General features: G+C 35.9%; 1 protein-coding gene across 2 annotated transcripts in view; it reads right to left on the bottom strand.

Moving 5' to 3' along the window:
• CDH19 (cadherin 19) overlaps positions 1 to 22402 on the bottom strand; it is a 114087-nt gene that overhangs the window by 34791 nt on the left and 56894 nt on the right. For both annotated transcript variants that reach the window (XM_039711175.1, XM_039711174.1), the window contains exon 2: positions 2713 to 2939. In XM_039711175.1, coding sequence (XP_039567109.1) covers positions 2713 to 2910 — 198 coding nt within the window. In that variant the 5' untranslated portion in view covers positions 2911 to 2939. The remainder of the gene's footprint in view (positions 1 to 2712; positions 2940 to 22402) is intronic.

Raw genomic sequence — 22402 nt, 5'->3', positions numbered from 1 at the left:
TGTTGTATTGCTAAAATGAAATTTATGGTGATGATTCCTTTGACTAAGCAGAGTCTTGGAGACAATTTTGGTCCATCTGCATTTGTTCATGACAACCAAATAGTTCTGTTAATGTTAGTGATATATAATGGCTTTATTTTAAGAGCAATTTTAAGAGCAATATTTAAGAGCAACAACCTAATTTCCTAAAATAGCAGGCACCCACAGTTGAATTTTATGGGAACAAAAATTTCCATTATATCATTAATTCTCTATTTTTTCTCCACTTATTTTGGTTTTAGAACAAAAAATATCCAACTGTCTAAGAGCCTGGATACTAATTGAAAAATCCAAAGTTTAAAAAAAAATATTATTCAACTTGCTTCTCTTATGAAGTAACATGTTTAAAATGCAAATATTTTGCCTAACTTTTGAATTTAATTTTCTCACTTTTTGCTTATATTTATTGACCATAAAGGTCACTGTTACTTGTGAGGCCATAGAACAGGAAAGTAACATTTCCTTGTCGAATATACCCAAATATTTTGTAATAACTTCTCAGATTGCAAAAATAGTTTTAACTTTTCTTTGGAATAATGCCTATGCCTTTTAAGATTTTCATAATGCATAATTGTCTGCATGCATCAGATGGATAATTTATTCAGAATGTGACTGGGACACTGCTCTGAGATATGAGGAATGGTTTTGAGTTCCTACTCTGAGTTCTGTAAAGGTATTTAACGCCTAAAATATTCAGAGTTAATTATCCTTGCCAGTACAAAAGACAGAATTTTCAAGTCTTAGGGTGTTTAGAATAATTTCAAATATGAACAACTTAAATATTTTGAACATAAGTAGTTGTGTGCTAAACATGGACCATGGTCAAACTCATTTTAACACCATCCAAATTTGGCATCTCACTAAGGGACAACACAGATTCTTTGTTACCCATAAATCTTGTTTTCCTTTTCACTTAACCCAGGACATGGGAGAAGTGATATCTATCTAGATCTTTAAACTAACATGAGGCTCAGATGTGACCACAGAGTGTATCAAACCCTCAGGGTCTGGGACAATGCCTTTGACTGGCTGCTAAGACATTGCCTGTGTTTAGCAATTTCACTCATAATCATTTATCCACAAAAGATTTCATGACCTTGAACATGTTAAATTAGAGGCCCCATACAGATGACATTTGGTGAGAAAGAACAGCAAAGGTTCTAAGGTTACTTGGGTTTTTTTTGGGCTGGGAACAAAATAAATGGTCTTACCATTGTAAATGAGAACTTAGAACAAGTATTTTTGTACTCATCCTTATGTATCTGCCATTGCAGTGCTGATGGACACATTTATTTTTTCTTAATCTTGATAATGGAAAAGGAGTCATGAGTCTATGTTAAATGAAATTTGAAATTTATTTCTCACTGAAAAAAGATTTTGATATGTAATAGTGATTTAAAAACAGAGACTGTCTACCTTTGTATTTTCGTTGATGCAGTTTTCTTCTGGGCCTTAATTACTAAAAATTCATGTGTTGATCATAGACTACCACTTCCTTTGCTGAAAGCAGCGCATATTCTACTCAATAAAAAGACACAAGTAAATATGTCTTATTAGACAATGGTTTCACTGCAATATATTAAAAATAATCTTCAATTAAATCCCCAGTTAACCTGTGAGAAATAAAAAGGTGAGATCATGAAAATACATTACATTTATGAAGACTCTGTGCAGGAAATACTTTTCCAAAGTATTGGAAAAGTAATAATAATTGTTTAAAAAATAGACAGTATGTCTTCACTTGTTCTTTCAGAAGTGAGACATCACACTTCCATAGTAACTACTTTGAAAGGGCTGTGAAAAAGTAATTAATGAATTTTGAGCACTTCACCCTTTGGGCCCAATTAAATTTTAGTGCTAGTTAATTAGCAGTTAAACTTATTTTGGTTCATTCATCTAAAAAGGGCCTTAAAGAAAAGAAAATAAGATCTCAAGATTAAAATTACTTCTAGCATACAAAAATAAATAATTATAATAAATATAATAATAATAATGGTAAGCAGAGAGAGAAGAGCAGACAAACCCTCATTAAGACAATTATCTTAAAGCACATTTTTAAAGGAGGGTAAAAAATAATTGCTCCTTGTGCTAAACCTACGTTAATCTAATGAACCATGCAGATTCCCATAGTTTCTCAGTGGTAAAAGGATTTAGTATTAATCAGCTTCATTAAAAATTAATGAGGGGTAAATCAGCTGCTACTTAGTGTAATAGAAAATCAAGCTAAACACTGTTTGTAAACTACACCACACTCAGTATGGCTGCTTTGATGCAGTGCCAAAAATAGCACAAGCAAATTGCCAGATGTTGATAAATGAGTCTTAACTTCCACTCAGAAGGAAGAAAGGAACTTTTCAGCTTTATACCTTCATCTGCTGTGCATGGAGCTAGTAACAGCAATGCATGTGAAGTTGCCTTGACAGCAGCCCTCAGTGAAGGAAGGTGCTTGGTACTGCTGTGGCCTACAGCTCTCAGACTTCTCTGACCTTGAGAGAGGTCATAGGAAAGGAGACATGTAGTACTGCCTTATTACATCTTCCTGATCTGCTCTGTCTACTTTTCTTGTTATTTCTGCATCACTGGAGATATTTGGCCTTCGAAGTCTAGGTAGAAGCTGCTACTCAGCATGCTAAATCTAACCTTGTACTGTGCTTGAATCATTGCCTATCATACCTGTCCAATATACACAGGTTCTGGTGAAATCTGTTCCTCAGTTGCAAAAAGAGGTTCCCACAGCCAGCCACGTTTCACTCTTCGAGCTGGTATGAAAGACTCGACTGTGTTTTCAGCACTGGAGTTCTGCGTGCTGGGAGAACAAGGCCAAAGCTGAACCAGCATCACCATGAGATGCAGCAATACAGAGGAATTCATGCTGAACCGTTCTTTCAATCAGTCTTAATCTGCGAAAGAGGAAAAAAAAAAAGAAAGAAATCTTTGACAAAGCATCGCTTTTGTCTTTCTACTTTTATACATATTGATTCTGTGCTAATGTAAGAGCTGATTTGCAGTGTTAAAAACCTCCTTCTCTCCTCAAAAGTAAAGAGCTGAAATGAAGGGTTTTTTTATAAAAATTCTTATTATAAATAATAAGAATTATTTTTAATAATTCTTATTAAAATTTTAATAAGAAATTTTAAAAAGACCTTTCAGAGCCTCTAACATGAAAGTCAAGTGCTTAACTTTTCTTTATGAATATCCTACACAGGGACTTTTTATGAAAAAAAAAAAAAAAAGGGAAAACAATCCTTCAATTAATTCATCTTTCAAATTAAGCTGGATAATTGTATTGTGTAGCTTAGGAATAATTTAATTGGAATAATTGTATGTTTCTGCTTAGACAGGGCTCATTTTGAGATGCAGTCACAAAACTGCCTGAAGGGTGAATATCTAGCCTGAGTAGCCCTGATGTCTGACAGCTGAAATGGAGTAGTGCAAATATTTTTTTAACCACTTCTTACCCACATTTCCAGCTCAGCAAAATGGCTGCAAAAATGTTAAAGGTAATAGGGTACCATGAAGAAGCAGCAAAAATTTATAACTTTCTCCTTCCCAGCCAAACAACAACATGGACAAGGTAGATGTATTTCATGGATAATTTGCCTGTGTCACTGGCACAGATAATGCACCAAGGGGTTCCCACAGGCCTGAGCTGCAGGACCATGACTGCATCAATTATCAACTCCCAGTCAACTCTGAAATTGTGCAGAAACTGCTGCTCCAGCTGGATCCCTAAAAATCTATAGGACCTTATGAGATTCATTTGAGAATCCTCAAAGAGCTGCTGATGTCATTGCAAAACATCTCTCAATGGTTTTTGAGTGGTCATGGGAATTCAGAGAATCCCAGCTGACTGGAAGCTGGTGAATGTTGTCCCATTTTTCAAGAACAGCATGAATGAGAACCCCAGAGACCGCAGGATTGTCATTCTCACTTCAGTGCCTCATGAAGTTACAGAGAACGTTATTTTGGGAGGTACTGAAAAACATCTGGAGGACAACACAGTAATGGGTCACAACCAGCATGGCTTTATGAGAGGAAACTACAGCTTATCAAATCTGATATCCTTTTATGACATGGTGTCTCACCTAATTGATCAGTGGAATCCTGTTGATGTAATCTTTCTGGATTTCAGCAAAGCTTTCAATACTTTCTCGCACAGGATCCTACTAGACAAAGTTTTCAGCACACAGCTGGATAAACACAGCATGGGTTGGTGTTGGTTGAGCAACTTGCTCACGGGCTGGGCACAAAGTTACAGTGAATGGGGTGACATCAACTGAGAACCTGTCAGTAGTGGTATTCCACAGGTCTCCATGCTCAGCCCTGTATTTTTCAACATTGTTATGACTTTCATGCAGAACTGGAAGGAATATTAAACAAGTATGCAAATGATACAACACTGAGGATCCTTTGAAAGCAGGCAGACCTTGCAGAGAAAACTCAAAAAAGTAGGGGACTAGACAATCTCCAGTTGTATGCGCTTCAACAAGGGAAAGAGATGGATTCTGCACCTGGGATAAGGCAACCCTGGATGTATGGACAGACTGGGGAATGAGATGTTGGAAAGCAGTGCCACAGGAAAAGACCCAGGGGTCCTGGTTGATGGCAAGTTGAACATGAGTCAGCAGTGCCTTGGCAGCCAGGAGGGCCAAGCCTGTCCTGGGGAGCATCAGGCACAGCATCACCAAGGGGGCAAGGGAGGAGATTGTCCTGCTCTGCTCTGCCCAAGGGGCAGCCTCACCTTGAATATTGTGCACAGTTTTGGGTGACACAATTTAGGGAAGATGTTAAGCTATTTGAGAGCATCTGAAAAAGAGCCATGAGGATGGTGAAGGGGCTTTAGGAGAAGCTGTATGAGGAGAGACTGAAGTCACTTGGTCTGTTCAGCCTGGAGAAGAGGAGGCTTAGAGGAGATCTCATTGCAGTTACAACTTCCTTGTGAGGGGAAGAGGAGGGGCAGACACTGATCTCTTCTCTGTAGTGACCAGTTTCCAAGGGAATGGCCCAAAATTGTGTCAGGGGAGGCTTAGGCTGGATATTAGGAAAAGGCCTTACACCCAGAGAATGTCTGGAGACTGCAGCAGGCTCCTCAAGGAAGTGTTTAGAGCACCAAGCCCATAGACAGGGTTCAAGAAGCATTTGGACAATGATCTCAGGTACATGGTGTTGCTCTTGGAGATGGTCCTGTGCAGGGCTAAAAGTTGGACTCAGTGATTCTTGTGGGTCCCTTCCAACTCCACATATTCTGTGATTCTTTGAATAGAAGTTTTCTTAACAGATTTTACCGCCTCTAACATTATTTTCTCCAATTAAACTGTCAAAGGGCAAATGTATCTTAAAAGCTGTAGGTTTCTGTAGCTAGTTTCATTTCCACTATGTAAACATTCAGAAAATGAAGGCTTTTTGCAAACTGTAAGTAATTACTGGCTTTACAGTGATTTTTGGCACAATGAAGGAAATTTTAAATATAATTCTATGCTCAGTTAAGAATAGCCATCTTCTGTGAGGCAAAAAGAAAAATTTTGAAAGTACCTACCCATATGACAATGGCATCAGCCATTCTTTTCAAGGCTTTAGCATTGAAGGATAACATTTCCTATGAAGGAGAAGTCTAGTTTATGAATTTGTGATGCACTAGTCTGTTTGAAAAACACACTGAAAAAAGTATATTTGAATCAATTTATCTTAGACCTGAAAAATCCATAAGTCTTTTAGCTGTCCAGGATAAAATATGAATCTATGTATTTTAAATTCATTATTTAAGTATTAATGATGTAAATACCCATCTTTATCCAAAGGGAAATGCCATAATTGCTTAAAAAATAGACAGATAATACAGAAAACTACTTCTTTCATTCCAGCAACTTTACATGATATTGGACAACAGTTTGTTAAAATGTAATTTGCAGAGATAGAAAGAGAAAGAGAAGTTCTAATAGGAAAGTCAAATAGAAGCACAGAGACTTAAGTGTACTTTCATATTTCTTCACATTTTTGTTTTTTGACTGTAAAGCCATAACAGAGGAATACAAGATTTGAAGAGAAGAAATGTGACTTGGGTACCCTCCTTTTTCAGTTCCCTGTAGAAAACTTCTTATTTTCCCATGGCTGCAAGAATAATATTTTTGACATGGAACAAAAGTCCAACAAAGCTCAATTTAGCTCTGAAATAAGTCTTGAGTGGGGTTTAGAAGGCCTAAAGACCTTGGAGAGTGTTATGGGTGTACTTAATGCTAAGCAATAATCTGCATAGAAAGTAACCTTGAAAAGGAGCATTCATTTCATTGCAGCACATTGTGAAGGACAGACTACTCAAACAACAAAAGCTGAACAGTCAAGGAGACCTTTCTGAGGAATCACAAGAAAATGTTCTTCAATCACTGTTTATACGTGAAGAGAGGTGTTCAGTCTCAGCAATAGCAAATACTTCAGGCTAGGTTTTTTTTTGTTGTTGTTGTTTTGGATGCTTGTTCTGCCATTTTTCATGTTATTCAACAAAATATCTCTGGCTTGTGGGGCAGTATTTCATGCAGAGTGAATGTCAAACAAACAGTCATTATATAACTTGTCTGAAGACACCCTGTATTGACAACAACATAGTGAGGGTGCAGAATATGTCTATGCTAGTCTGCTGTTGGCCACCTTCTTGTAAAGAGCTCAGCAGTTACATACGAGCAGCATAAAGCATGCAATGAATGTTTTGGAGCATTTTGGTGTCTGCTTTTTCATAATTCACATTAATAACCTGTGTTACATGGAGTTAAGCATCATGTCTCAAATTAATTGGAACAAGTAAATATTTTTAGATTCTGATATACTGCACACACTGTTAGTGTATAAGAAGACTAACCTGAAAATACAGATGGTAGGCAAATTCCTTTAAAAACAAAGCTGTTTAATGGAAATGAGATCTATATGAATCTCTGTTTTTCTCTCCTCTGCTATAGCAAACATTTTAAATTTGCCTTTACTTTCAGGACCTTTCAAAGCCTATTTGCTTCCAACATCTTCCTACTCATTTGGCATTGAGACACTGCCTCCAGCTTCTGGTCAACATGTGTTGTCATTTTTTATAGTCCAATTATAGTTCTTGTGAAACAATCACCTTCTTTCTTTTACACTGATTGCAGCTCAGTCTCAGAAGTCAGCCTAATAAAATATCCAGAAAGTAGTTTCTTATTCCCTCATAATTTTCTATTATTTTCTTTAAAAATCCAAACTTTAGTGTTACCTACCTAAAAGAAAAAAAAAAATATTAAAGGGCTCACACGTTTAAGATGATTCTGTGCTGAGACTGTTGCCTATTACTTTGTCTAGCATACATCATTATTCCCTTGTACTTTCCTGTCTTTCCCTATCTGTCAGTTGTCTTTTGTTTTACACTCATTTGCTATGGTCTTTGTAAATGAAATGACCTTGTACTCTGTTATAATTATAGTATGCAACAGAAGGGAGGATTAGTAAAAGCACTGAGCTTTTGGGCACTGTAGAAATATGCCCTAATAGATAATTGTTTTTTTAGTAGTATAGTTTCTTATTAAAAAAAAAAAAAAAAAAAGCAAACAAAATTTCCCCAAATATATTTTCAGAGATGAGCAAACAATCTATCACTAAAAATTTCTCAAGAGGAAGAAAGGAATGGAAACCATTGTTCTGCTCCTGTCCTTTTGGAAGTATGTCTCCGGTTTTTCTCATATGCAGTGAGTTGCAATAATAAAGTCTGATAGTAAGAATAGAGTAATGAGAATATTCATTTCAGTTGTAATAAGTGGGCTGAAGCTTTTAAAGCTTATGGAGCAGCATCTTCCTTTCATACCCAAGTGAAAACACGAGTTTCCTGAAGACTAGAAACAGACTTTCCTTCTTGGAACAAAGTTGATGAGTCCTTTCAAAAGTTTATTTTGGAATCTTCATCAAGTGACATCCTGTCTCTGTTTGAAACTGGATTTTATTTTTGGTGTGCTGGTAGTCTGACTTGGTTCTGAGTTGCATTTGTTTCAATTTTTTTTTCCAATTATGATTGTGTAATTACATTACAAAATAATACATGCTACTGCCTAGATTTTCAACAAAAACAACTGAAAAAAGCAGAGGTCTAAAAAAGACTACTTCTGGGATACAGTGAAGTTATATATTTGTTGGTGGAGAACAAAAAGATTAGAGCTGGAGACAAACAACAGCTTTAATGCTGTCTAAAGCATTAAAAAAAATCCAAACAGCAGGTTAGAGTGCAGGTGGTGAAAAATTCTGTTCCAGTTTTCTAAGTTGAAAAATAAGGAACAGTCAGCCTAATTTTGTAACAGAAGTCCCATAATTTGTTATAAGTAAAGCCTTTTAGTCAGGAAGTAGCAAAACACTGAAATAGGGTAACAAGGGATGTGATAGATACTCCTAAGTAGAGACCATTAGGACCATCTCCTATACATGTTTGGTGCTACAATTTTGAAACTGATTCCTGAGAACAAATCTCTCTGTCCTTGAATGTACTCAACCAATATTTTTTTTTAAAGTCAGACTGAAATACATTCCTTTTCTGGAATTTGATGCTGTCTTTCCTTGATTTAATAAAACATCAAACAAACAAGAGGAATAATTCATGTAAGTCAATCTAATTCATTAATATGCAGCTTCTGAAACATTTCTTATCTCAAGAACAGCCTTTACATGATGTTGTTTCAGTTGCATGTTCTGTTTTATGCCTTGGTGTTATTATGATTGTAGTGAAATCTGTCTCCCTTGTATGTTGCTATCTTTAATTTTGGCTTAATAAGATAAAGAAGAAAGGGTATGTGTAACTAACCCCTACAGATTACTGTGTTATAAAAAGCTTAAAGGAATATAAACTTGCATATTTCTCCACTACAGACTTGTCTATTTCTTCTATGTCTACTGGCTATTCTTCCCAATTGCATTTACTGTGGTTGATTACTGAGGATCCTAGTGTATTATAAGTGCTGCTGCTCTATCTTTTTTCCAGAGAACATTAGATATGGACTCATTTTCATTGACTAGTTTAGGTCTTGCACAATATGATTGACACCTAAATTATATTACTTATGCAATTCTCAGAGAACTAGTAACACATAAGAATATATTTTTTAATTAATGCATCTATTTTGTGGGTTTGCTAGTTTATTCTTTGGATTTATAATCTCTACAGAACAATGACAAAATATTCTGGTGTGTGCAAGTATTAGGCTTAATCCTATTCTCGCCACTTCTTACCATTGTTGAATTTCAGCTAGAGTAGGATAATCATTTTTACAGGTTTGATGTGTTAAAGCTCTGCTTTATCTTTTTCATGTATGTCATCTGTGATTTGGTCTTTTGCAATCAGTACCAAGGTGTCTTTTAAAGTAAGTTTTTCATTCTTCTTGCATTTTTGCTATTTTATTTGTAGACATTAGAAGAAGGCATACTAAACTCCTAAAGAATAAATATGGCATATCTAACTCCAATTATGCTGTAAGTCACTATTGTGACAGTAAAGTTTAACTAAGCTTATAATAAAGCAGCAGTGAAGAGAAAGTACTAAAATTTACAAGAATTTACCTTGAAATTTAAACTTAATTTTTGCTAAGTACAATTGCAGTTACCATTTACCACATGTACATATATTTTGTGACTGACTGAGTGATTAACTGATTTTTGTGACTGGGTAAAATTGACACAAGTCCTGCTGTAGCTTAAGGCACCTTTTCTGCAATCCTCTCAGCTAATATTTATCTGCCTGAATGCTTTTATTTGCAGTTGTTTATATTAGCTATTATTTATATTGAATCTAAATATTTTAATTTATTTTATTTGACTTTCTTGTTTTTCACATATTTTTCTTCTTAAAATAAATTTGGAATTCTATACCTAAGAAGTATTCTGCATTTAATTGTATAGTTGTTATCATAACTAACATCTAAATGTAATATTCTCTTCAGTCAATTAATTAGAGGCATATCAAAAATTGTCTTTCTAGTCTGCTGCAAAACTAGCTACTTTAAAAGCTGCTACTTAACCTTGAGAGGTGTTTTCTTTAATGCACATCTTGATGTGACATTTGACCAAATTATGTTGACCGGTAGTGCATATTAACACAGTATGGCTGCAAGTGTCTCCACCAGTCACCCAGAACTTCACTTACATGGAAAGCAATTACTTAGATGTCATGAATATATTTAAATTTCACTTCATTCTAATTGGCACATTATTTTCTTCATTTTTAAAATATACCATTGTTCCATTAAGGAAGGCCTTCAAACTGTTATATAGAATTAGCAGTGTAATTATCTGTCAGATATACATGGACAAAATAGCTTAGAGAAATGAACCTTTTAGCTGATTAATGCCTTTAAGGCTGTGTATTTTAATCAGTGTAGAGCAGACTCACTAGAAATCATGTCATTCTTAGTGTTTTATATATATTAACACAGTATATTAACACATCCCCATATTTTACTACAATATCTGTTGCACTGTATGAAAAGCCCAAATGCCATTTGTGATGACAAAACCCTGAGTCTTCAAAGCATGACAAGCAGTAGCTAGATTTCTGTCCCTACTAGATATTCAAAACATCTTTTTCCGTGTCAGATTGTAACATTTATTTCTCAAAATCCTATGTCTTCCATTAAAAACCTATGACAACTCCAGGCAAAGGTAGAAGATTTGTTTAAATTTAGGGGACAGGGGTCTACGGTAAAGGATGAGATTTCCTGAAATGAGTAAAAAAAATAAGTAGAGCTGTTACTTGTTAAGCTCACAAGTCAACGGAGATTATATAGAGGATGTGATGACACACTGTACGTTCTACAGCCTCATTCTGCAGTATCATTGGTGGCTCTCATTTTCTTAGTGGAAAACTCTCTATATTAATCACCAATAGACATGAGTAAACCAATATTCAAAAAACAACTCTTTAATTAATTAAAGTTGGTGACTTCAGTTGTATTTTACTCCATCTGAACTTTGGCATATTAAACTGGCTTCACAGTACCTATTGCCTGGTGGTCATGAGCATACTTGATGATGTAACCATTCTCCTGCCTTTTTCAACTCTGAAACGCCACTATTTTTAGAACTGATTAATTGATTGTTGACCTGTAAGTTTGCTGAAGATATATATAGCTGGAACCAGCTCAATATTTCTGTGTGTGGTGCAGCATTCTTACGTTTGGCTTAGGTGCTTGCTGCCACTCACTGCTGTGATTGTGTGAAGATTCTCATGAATCTTTGAAACACACGCTTATCAAAACAAAAAATAATTATTGTATTCTCTGTTATCAACCATATAACAGAGCTGAAAGCATAGCCTCAAACATTTCAGAAGGCAGGAGACTTAAGTCCTTGTCATGGTTTGGCCCGGAAATGTGTTGCTGGAAAGGTCTAGGTCAGGCCAATCAGTGGCCAGATCTGAAAATGGCAGCTGTGCTGGCCACTGAGATTTGGATACCCCTCTGAGAACACACAGGGGTTAAAAGCAAAGCGTTCCCAGAGGAGCTTCCTCTTTGATCTGGCAGCAGGTGAGCTGGTCTGACCTCCTCCCCCTGCCCAGCTGCATCTGGGTGGGGGAGTGGGAGGCCATGCAGCCTGAGGGGGGAAGGCCAGAGGCTCCTGCAGGAGGAGAGGTGGAAGAGAACATGGGAGGGTTTGGGCATCCCCCTGGGAGAGAATGGCAGAGACTATCTCGTGCTGGCACCCGGCCAGGAGGAGAAGCCGGTGGGGGGGGCAAGGTGCCCAGCCCCTGGGAGACCGGTCTGAGCTTTTAACCCTTTTAGTGTTGAAACAATGGAAGCTGTAAAAACACTGATCTTCCCCAGCTGAGGATTGAGAGGGGACAGAGGATGGGAAAGAAGAAAAGGTTCAAGTAGGTGAAGAAAATACCAGCAGATGACAGTGCCCCAGATGGAAGAGATGATTGGAGTGGCGTTGGCTGGACTTTTCTCTTACATAGCCACGGGCGAGACCAATTTCTTCCCATAATGCAGAGACTGCACCCTGGGGAAGCGGTTGGCCGGAGGCCAGGAATGATAAGGCTGCGAGGAGAAGTAGAGGGAACAGAGACTGAGGGGGAGGGTGTGGTGGAGCCTCTGCCTTCAGCGAAGGATCTCTGTTCCAGAGACTCAGGCCCCAGGGGAATAAAAATATGGGGGGACAGACGTCCCAAATGATAGGTGGCGGCCATTTCTTGGAACTGGGCGACAAAGCATTCTTAAAAAGACCCAAGGAGCAGTCTAGATCCGTGGACTGTGGTGAGAGCACAGAGCATGGAAGGAAGATGGTCACCACGGCAGATTTTCTTCGGGCGGCTGCCACGTGTAACGCAGAAGCACAGGAAGTTCCACTGTGTTTCCAGGGGAAGCCCATGGTGTAAGAGGGAGACTTCTCTCTTGATGAACTGGGGGGAAGCTTGTGTGAAAGAGGGTATTAGACTGAGAATCGATGTGTTAGAGGGGATTTGAATGTTAACGAACTGGGGGGAGGAGGAGTGTTTTGGGAGTTCCATTGTGGATTGTTGTGTGTGGTTTTTTTTTCTTTTTTCCCTTATGTTTCTGTGTAGTAGATTATTAAAGTGTTGTGTTTTCCCTCCATCCCCAATTGGGAGCCTGCTTTGTTTCCGGGTCACATCTCACATCTCACAGCAACCATTTTGGAAATATACCCTTCATGAGGGGCCCTGACATAGTGCCAGGGTCAAACCATGACAGTCCTGTCATTGTAATTTTTTTAAAAAGAACCTGAAAAAGATGACTCAATCCACCTAAAAATCTCTAGGTACAAAGAAAGTCACCCACACCATTCCCATCAACAAAATAGAGAGTGTATGTGTAAGGATAAACTTATGTTGGGCAGTACTCTGTCAGACAGCTTTTTCTCTGCAAAGGTGACATTTGGAAGTGGTGATTAAGGCAAACACTGCACAGGGACTGAGCCAGAGTCAAGCCAATGCTTCTGTAAGCTTTCTCTGTGAGTGTTTGTCTTACTGTTTTTAAGATAATATTAAAATTAAATCTGTAACATCACAAAGTAATAAACTAATTGTTTCATTTGGAGTCTACTGACATCCCCCAAAGGGACTGGCAGGTATCACCAAGAACATCACATTGACACACACACACAGATGCAATTGAACCTTTGAGATGGTTTCCTGGTTGATGTGGCATCTTGTGTTCTTCTGGAAGCATAGCTTTTCCACATGTTATTAACTGAGGTATGAAGTTATTTGCTGAATTGTTCCACAGACAAGGCATAGAGATATTCCTACTTCACTTTGTAGGGAAGAAAAATGAAGCGGGAGGAATATCTGTGTCTCTTTTCTAAACACTGGTAAATTAATGATTACATTTTGTTCTTTTTCAGGGACTTTCTGCCATACACATACAGCTAAATTCTACTTCAGTCCAGATGCTTCCTAGCTAAGGAAAAATTGAAAAGCTTACCTTAGAACTTAACTTTATAAAAAAATTATGTTCATTCTCTGCATTCATTCAATAGCTTCAGCAATTTTATTCTGATATAAAAATCAATTTGGTTAACAGATGCTAGGATGCTAAAAGATTCAGTTATGCCAGTACAAGTAGTTGTGGTACACCACACTGTCTACACTAAAAATAAGCAAGCATTTAGTTTTAATTGTAGCTTTCCTTAACTAGGACTATTATTTATTTCTAAGATAGTCTGCACTGTAGAAAATGACAACTAATCCTATGTATTTTAGCATAAATATTTTGCTGCTTTAAAAAGACTAATGCATGTACACAGTAAAAACAGAAATTCTTGCCTTCTGGCATTTGCTTTTTATTGTAGGCAAGCAGCAAATCCAATTACAAGATGTTTGATTCACTGGGCAAATCCTACTGGAACATTTTTGGCTCTGCAGGATACCACTCAGTACTGAAGAACCACTTGTCAGCATAATGATGTAAAGGACCGCATTCTGTGTTTCACACTTGAATCTGTTTGCCAAATGATTTTCAGGATGGCACTTCACAAACTGCTCCAAAACTCTCTGTAGGATTTGGGTTCTTTAAATCTCTTTAATTCATAATTATTCTATGTATACATTTAAGCTAATAGTGCAGTGAACTCACCTTTTCCATGGTTTTGGAGGAGATTTAATTCCACCAAACATGAGATAAAAAGTTTTGATATTTAATTTAAGAGGATGCTCTTTGCTAGAATTTGACTTATGTTAAATTTCTGAGTTTGGTTTTAGAGTTAATTTCCACATAATACGAGGCAAACCAGAAACACCCTGAAATGAAATAATCTAGTATATGTCAATGGAAAACCAGAATGAAATCAAATTTTAATGCTTATATTTGAGAAAATGTACCAGGATGTTTGTAAAGTAAATAAATATTGCAGAAAGCAGTCCCTTACAAGCAGTTAAGAAAACCATATCTTTCCATTAAAAAAAAAAAAAGGAAAATAAATAGGGAGAGGAAACAAGACCATTTTAAAAATTCATTGTTAACGTAATCTGTTCTCTTAATTTGTAATGTGTTTATTAATAAAACACATAAGGTAAATAGAGCAAGGAACAACTACTTTTAACCGTATGTAGAGTTCTTGTTAAACTAGAAAATCTGCTCTGATATGTAATCCAGCTATTCAATTTAAAGGTATAATTTCAATTCATGGACATAAAAAGTCTGTCCACCACCACTGTGGAAGTCATTTGGAAAAATGCTGAAAGAATGCACTGCCTCAGAGAGTCTGCAGTTGCAGCAGATGGGAAAGGGTAGAATTTGTCTGTTTTTTGAAAGAGACAGCACATTGAAGGGTATGCATATAGAAATAGAGATAGAAAATATATAACTGACAAAATTCCTGAAAATATAATACATTTCCTTGCCTTTTTATTCTCTTAATCTAGTACTCTGCTGATGAATCTTTCCTTACCTCCTGCAATGAAATAAACTTCGTTTCTGTTTTGCTTAAGTCTCAATGATCAGAGGTTCCTTTACCTCTGATTTCAATATTTCACTGTTTTTCTTTACTACTAAGAATGTATCTTTTCTTCAGTCATTCTATAAATTACATTGAAGGCTGGTATCTTTTTCTAACCTCTAACATATCAAAAAGATTTTAATTCAATGAGGTCCTTATTGGATCCAATTAAACACTGGAAGCATTTTCCAGCACTGAGTTAGTCAGGACAGTATAAGAACAGAGCATTAGGTCATCCAGGCAACACAAAGGGTGTTGTACAATAAGTTTCATGCAAAAATATTCAAAAAGGATTTCTTTTCTGTCATGCTTCAAGGTGTGGAATAAAATTTTACAGATAGGGTCCAACAAAGTACATCGGATTTGCAAACCACTTTTATTTTTTTATGAAATACTATTTTATAAGAGTTATAAATAGAAAAAATTGTGAAAATGGAAGGTAGTTTCTAGTTATTGATATTACATGCTCTAAAAATTCTTGAATTAAAAGCTATTTTTGAAGAGTATGTGTGAATTTAGATATTTCTGACATCCCTATATTCTGACATATAATCAAGATATGCTATCAGGTTAAGCAAAAATAAAATTTAAGTTGCATAATGTCTTGGACTTCACTCTCCATAGTCAAGCTGCCTTGTGATGTCTCAGCATAATTTTTATCCATTACTTGCATGCTCACCCATAGAATTTCTGTTATTACCTTGCTACTTAGTACATGCAACTCTTTCTATAAAGAGGGGGGAAAATGCTGTTTATACTTCCATTGTCAGTCAACATAGTCCTTACAATGAACCAAAATAGTATATCTTTGGATATTATTATTAATTATTAATCCATTTTGACTAAAAATCCATTAATAATGAAGTAATGAACATCATTGAGGATGTGTTGAAATTTGCTTTTTCAAAAATAATTTTTCAGGTTTCACCCTTGTTTTGGGTGAGTTGTGTAAGGTCTCTATGTAAGAAAAAGGCTTTTAAAAATTACTGCTATTATTTTGTGCCTGAATGCCTACACATGCTGCCTTTTCAACATCCTTTTATCACAGGTCCTTACATTCTGGTCACTCTTCAAGATTTACCTTGTTTCAGAGGGTGAAAGTAAAAAAAAAAAAAAAAAGTGATAGCCATGGAAAATTGGATTAAAAATTCAATATGGCTAAAGAATTCAGAGTAACCCCCAAAATTCAGATGATATTAATTCAGTTAACTGTTACTGTTAGTTGTCAACATTACTTAGGTTCTGGACTAGTGCTCCTGATAGAAGAAAGCCAGACAGCCAGATCTCTTTGAATCTGGAAAAAAATATTGGGTTTCATTACTCCATATTTTTTGTTCTGCTTTTTTAAAACTTTTCATTGATTTCTTTCATTTTACAACCATTTTTTACCTTACTCAAACATGATTCTTCCTGTTTCTAGCCTATATTGAAGACTCCTTTCTCACTGAGAAGCCAAGGCACTGAATGTTCCACCCCGTTTTTTTTAAAAATTTTTTTCATTTAAAAACATTTCCTGTTTGCACCTCACATTAATGAATTACCTATTCACCTGTCACTTCTGTCCCTGCTGCTGTAGGTCGTCTGCAATAACAATTTATTGCATCTTTTTCCCTCTTTATAATCCTTGTGTGTCATTCTCCCCTTGTTATCTGTGTGACCCTCTGCTGCTTCTCTGCTCAATGTTATCTCTCAAACAGACCTCTCTGTGCAGATTTCTTTTGATATATTACTTCATAGAAGCCTATTATAAAAAATTATATTGTTGAGCCAAAGTCCTCAGGAGTCATTCAGAGGGTAATTTTGCCAATTTCAAAAGCTCTTATGTACTTTGTAGCCTTAGCTTTTGTATCTCCAACTGAGCAGGTAGCATCAGGACTTTATGTATTATCAGAGTATTGAAATGCACAATCACACTTAAAATTGTTACATTTCATTACCTACTTTTTCCTTCACTTTATGAAGCTTCTTAAGCCAAGAAGCAAGTGGAGGAGACAGGTAGAAACAGAAGGAAAGTAATTCCTGTCTAGGGTGCCTTTAATAGAGTAGGAATCATGGTGAATGTTAAGTGACAAGCTGTGAGGTACTGGAAAAGTCAAATGTTTGAAATGCAAGACTTCATTCTCACACAGTGATTAGGTAAGAGAGGAGCTATACATAGACTAAGGCCTGCATCAGAAAGGGGCACCAAGTGTACTGAGCTGGGGGATTTTCAGTTCACAGGAGACATTGAGAGGACAACTTCCCTCCTGGTCAGTACAGGGTTCTGTTGGGCAGGGCTTCAGAAAAGAGCAGACAAGTCCTTTGCATGTTCTAGTTTTGTCCACAGTTTTAAAAGACATACTGAGCTTGAATCTATAGATATGTTCAGTATAGCTCAACTGAAGTTATTCTGAAATATTACTCATGGGATAGTTTTGTGTCCTTTCATCTGATATATTTATACCAGTTGTTGAAATTCAGTGAAAGAAATGGCAGAAATCAGCAGAAAACTCTGTTAAGTATGAAGTACTCTCAGTTGTTTCAAAAGAATATTGAAACCAACAAAGGCTAGTTCTGGTGATGTGACATTGGTGTGGTGCACTGTGTGGTCAATATAGAATCTCTAGAAAAAAGGAGGTAAGAGAAAAGATTAAGGAAACAATAGAAATTATTGTTATCAGCCCTTGATAATGAAATGGCTCAAGACATACTACCTGAAGAAGCTGTGCAGTCAAGAAAGGAGCAGAGTTTGTGGAAGGCAGATGTAATCTGAGAAGATCTCAAAGAGCCATGAAGAACTGTATTGACATGCAGGAGGCAGAAGACTTGGGAGTTGAATTAAGTTGCAAATAGACAATTTGTTCAAAATTAGGCATGTTAAAAGAGGCTAACAGGATAAGAATGAGTAAAGATGAAATATTAATTTCCTGAGAAAAAGTTCTGGATAATGAAACAAAGTAACAATATAGATTTTTTTTTTAAGGTAACAATATAAACATTAAAAAAAACCCAAAAAATAAGAACAAAAGCAAAAACAAAACAAAACAAAAATAAAACAAAACAAACAACAACAACAAAAAAAATCAAGAAAACCCCCAAAAAAACCAAACCAAAAAAACCCCAAAACCAAAAAAAACCAAAGGGAAACCTACCAATACCAAACTAAATGAAATTTTAAAATATTAGGGGTAAAATTGACTTTACACAACCAATTTCATACCATTATCTCTATTGATTTTTTTAAGTAGAAGAGACTGTATAATAACCAATAATTCACCTTGGAAACTTAACTATAAAAATTAGAGACTTATGGTTCTAAGTTGGCAAAATGTGACCAGGACTATTTCTGCCATGACAGTTATCACTATTTATTTGTAACTATTGTATGAGTTTGTAAATTAAAACAACAACTCATGGAGAAGGGCGGAAAGAAAAAACATGGATTGTAATTCCCATCTCTCACTACTTTAATGACTAGATTTTTGAGTCACATGGGGGAATTTCCTCTGGGAAGTAATGTTTTAATAAAATCTCAAGACAGAAGATAGGACACCTCTTCATCGATGTACACATGTATATTTTAAAAGTGATGTGCAAGGCTTTGGGTACTTTTTTTAAAGTTAATCCCTTCACTGTGGTGCATGGAAATTAGTATTGGAGAAATCACACTTCAGGGTTCATTAATGAGTGGATACTTTTCAAGCCACTTAAAAATCACTTCTTGGCCCTGGACATGGGCATCAACATTCCTGTTTTGTAGAGTTTTCCTTTCCTTCATCAGGCTGTAGAGCTTCATTTGGTTCCTGTGGAGCCAGCTGGATAACTTCAATGCATATAAGTGCATGAATATGCATGAGCTTTCAGACACATCATGATTCACTAAATCATAATTTGCCCCCAATATAAGTTCTTACAAAAGAAATTACCATTATAGGTTTTTATGGATAGCTCACTATTTTAAAGCAACTTCATCCACATAATTCCCCTTCTTTCAGGCACCTGTCTGAGTTTCTGACTTTAATTCATTGCAGGCCAACAGAAACTGGGAAGTCCATGAAGTTGCCATAGTAACTCAATGGACAAAGACTTAATTCCCTAGTTTATAAAAGACAGAACTCATATCCTGCAGATAGTAATGGGCTTAAATTATTTAGGTCTAAAAAGTCAATGGATTATATATATTTAATAAATAAGTGTCAGCTCCTTAGTTAGTGAAAAATGGGCTTTGATTGCCCCATGCTGTCTCAAAAGTGTTTGTGTGTGAGATAGTAAACCAATCAAAATGCCAAGGGGAATAAAAGGAAGAGGAACCTGGGTATGGTGAAAGTAGTTCTTTCCATGTTAAGAGAGACTATGAACTATGCTATTAACTTATTAAGAATTTATTTTGAAAAAAATCCCTCAAACTGAGCTGTTAAGGTCCATAAAGGCCATGTGGATTTAACAGAAAAAGAGGATGGCACACCTGGAATTTTGCAATCTAGTGAAAACAATGGGACTGGCATGAATTGTTGTTTACAGTTCACAAATATAGTTTGCACTAACAGTGCTGAGGTAACAAAATGTGATACAGCAAAAGTGAAGAAGTCTGCTGAAAGATGTGTTATGAACTACATAATTTTTTCATGGGCAGTTTTACTGAGGGCCACTACATAATTTTTGATTAAGAGTGTGGCATAATCAACAATTGGGCTGGGTTGTGTCAAGATGGATGTGACAAAAATAGTGAAAGAAACTATATATTTGCTCACTCCAGATAATTTCTTGCTTCTCAACTTCTTGATCTCAAACTGAAAATCTTTTACCTAGAACTGATTTGAGATGATCCACGAACAGAACAATAACAGTTTTAGTTTTTTGTCTGTTTAATTTTGCCCCCCTTCCCCACACCGTCTGCTTTATGCCATATTTAGCAAGTGGATAGAATGAAACCATAAACCAGGCCTGCTGCAATGCAACTTGCCTAAATAGCATTGGTAAACATAAATATAATAAACATTCTTTGGGAATATTGCACTAGTAAATGTATAGGGAAATTTTCATCAAATAATCATCCATCTACCAATAACTTCAAGTGTCTTAAGAAAATATATACATATATAATTTAATTCCCTTAAGTAATGAACTCTGTAGGTCTTTTTCATGAAGTTCCTGAGGACATGAGTTATTTATTTTAATCCTGCAAGTGCAAAAAAAAACAGCTCATGGGGGAATTACCACTACAGCTTTATTGTATTTTATGTTGCTTCTTTTATTCTTTTCTGGTATTTAAATTTATATTCCAGATTTCAATAAGATATTGAGCCTGAAAATTTCCCATGCACATTTAATTTGAAGAGCAGACTGACAACTGTATTTCTTCTGGGATGGAAGCTAATCATGCAATTAGATTTTATCCTTGTATTTAATTTTTTTGTCATTCCAGCTATCTCCTATCATTCCAGTGTTTTGGGTCCTTTCACAATTTCCTGCTCATGATTGTAAACTGTAGATAAATTACATGAAATGCACCAGGACAAGAAAAACTGTTCAGACAAGTAAAAAGAAAATTGTTACTTGCAATTGAAGTAAACAGGGAGCAGTTAGATATGCCACTATCATAAATTCCTTTGTTGCTCCATATGATAACAGAAGGCTTGGGGATTTTTTGCAATTTTAGGTAAGTTTTGCTTTGTTCAGGAAATTCTCATGAATTGTGAGATGCCATAGGCAGTTGCCTTAATTATAAGTTTGCTTTCATCTCCCTTTTTCAACCTCAAGTGCTATTCAGTACACTCTTGAGTTTTTAGGGTCTCTTACAGAAAACACCCTCTAATTCTGAAACTTTTATATATTTATGTATATATATGTATATATATATATGTGTGTGTGTATATATATGTGTGTATATATATATATGAGTGTGGGTTTCCTTTGGTCATGTGTTGTTGGTATTTTTTTATCTCATAAAAATATTTTATTTTTTGTTATGGAGCACATGAATTTTACATTTTATATGCTAAAACCTAGTAAGCCTTTCACTGTAAGCATTAATTTAAATGAAGTTATCTGTCATCTGGACACTCAGAATTAGAAGACCACTCGAGAACTTCGTGTCTAATTCATTACTTTCACAAAGCCCACCATATATCCCAGTGTAATCAATAGAGGGTATTTACAATATGCAGACGTGCTTACTTAATTTGGGTAGAAACTTCATTTAGAAGTGCTTCATAATTTCACTAGGGTTTTGTTTAAACAAAAATCAGGTCAAAGTATCTAGACAACTGGCTGAAAATTCAAGTAGAGATAAACTGGGATTACTCCTTGGTCTCATGATTTTTCTACAGGGAAACATGTAAACAAAAGGGCAATAACAATATTTTAGTCCTGAGTTTGTGCTGTTATTGGCAATTCCTGTCAGCCAGGAAAGTAAATTCTGTACATTTTCACTTTCATTTTCCTTCAAATTACTTTTGTGACCTCCTTGCCCCTAACTGAAATATGACTCCAAATATACATCGCTAATGCTGATTATGTTATTGCACTATTTCACCTTCACTGTGCAGTATCAAAGGAGCAGAAACAGGGACAGGCTATTGGCATGGTGCTATGGAATCTTAAACACAGCACAGAAATCCCCCTGTTTGGGCAGGGGCCAGGGCCATTATCCATGCTAAGAGAGCCAGCATAGCAATGAGAAAACAAAACAAGAAATACCCGCTGGATATAAAGTGTCATTTTCCAAACAAATAAATACAAGGGTTTCAAGTTTTCTTAGTAGAACATTAAAATAAGCTCTACTCTGTAGAGTAATGAATAAATCTAGTGTGTTGAATCTACCCATTGCTGAAACAGTGTCAGGAAGGATTAGGTGAAACTAAAGGAGACAAATGTATGAAGCATTCATATACAACCTCCAAGAGCAAAGAGGCAACATGCCAGAACAGGGAATAGCTAAAGGATTTTAGATCATCTGAACTTGTCTTTTGGGATGTCTTGCCATTTCCTTCACTTGATATCCAATGAGATTTGTAGAATGCAAACAGCAATATTTAAAATAAGCAAATATGGAAGTACTACAGCTTAAAATTGAAATATGCTTGAACAAAATATTTTACCTTGAGAAAATGATTGAACTCGGAGCTATTTCAAAGTTGAAAATTTTCAAGTTAACCAAATGATCTGAAATTTTTCAATAGATTATTTTTCTCTGTGGAAGAGACTAAGAAGGGAAAAATGATCTCATAAAAATCCAGTTAATTCATATAAGGAGAAAAAGAGGGTGGAGGTTTTTTTTTGTGGATCACACCACTTGATTATTTTTTTTTCAAATATTGGTTTCAAACAGGATGCTGAACTATTTGCAGCTAGGATCAAGTAGAGACTCAGCAGGCTTTGTGAAAAGGTAGCCTTAAAGTAAAATATGATCTATTATCAGGATTCTTGCAGTACAGTCTAT

Source organism: Passer montanus, unplaced genomic scaffold (assembly GCF_014805655.1).
Source record: "Passer montanus isolate IOZ18808 unplaced genomic scaffold, ASM1480565v1 scaffold24, whole genome shotgun sequence".
Classification (NCBI taxonomy): Eukaryota; Metazoa; Chordata; class Aves; order Passeriformes; family Passeridae; genus Passer; species Passer montanus.
Note: the sequence above shows the minus strand (reverse complement) of the source record. Positions and strands in the feature narration are given on the sequence as shown.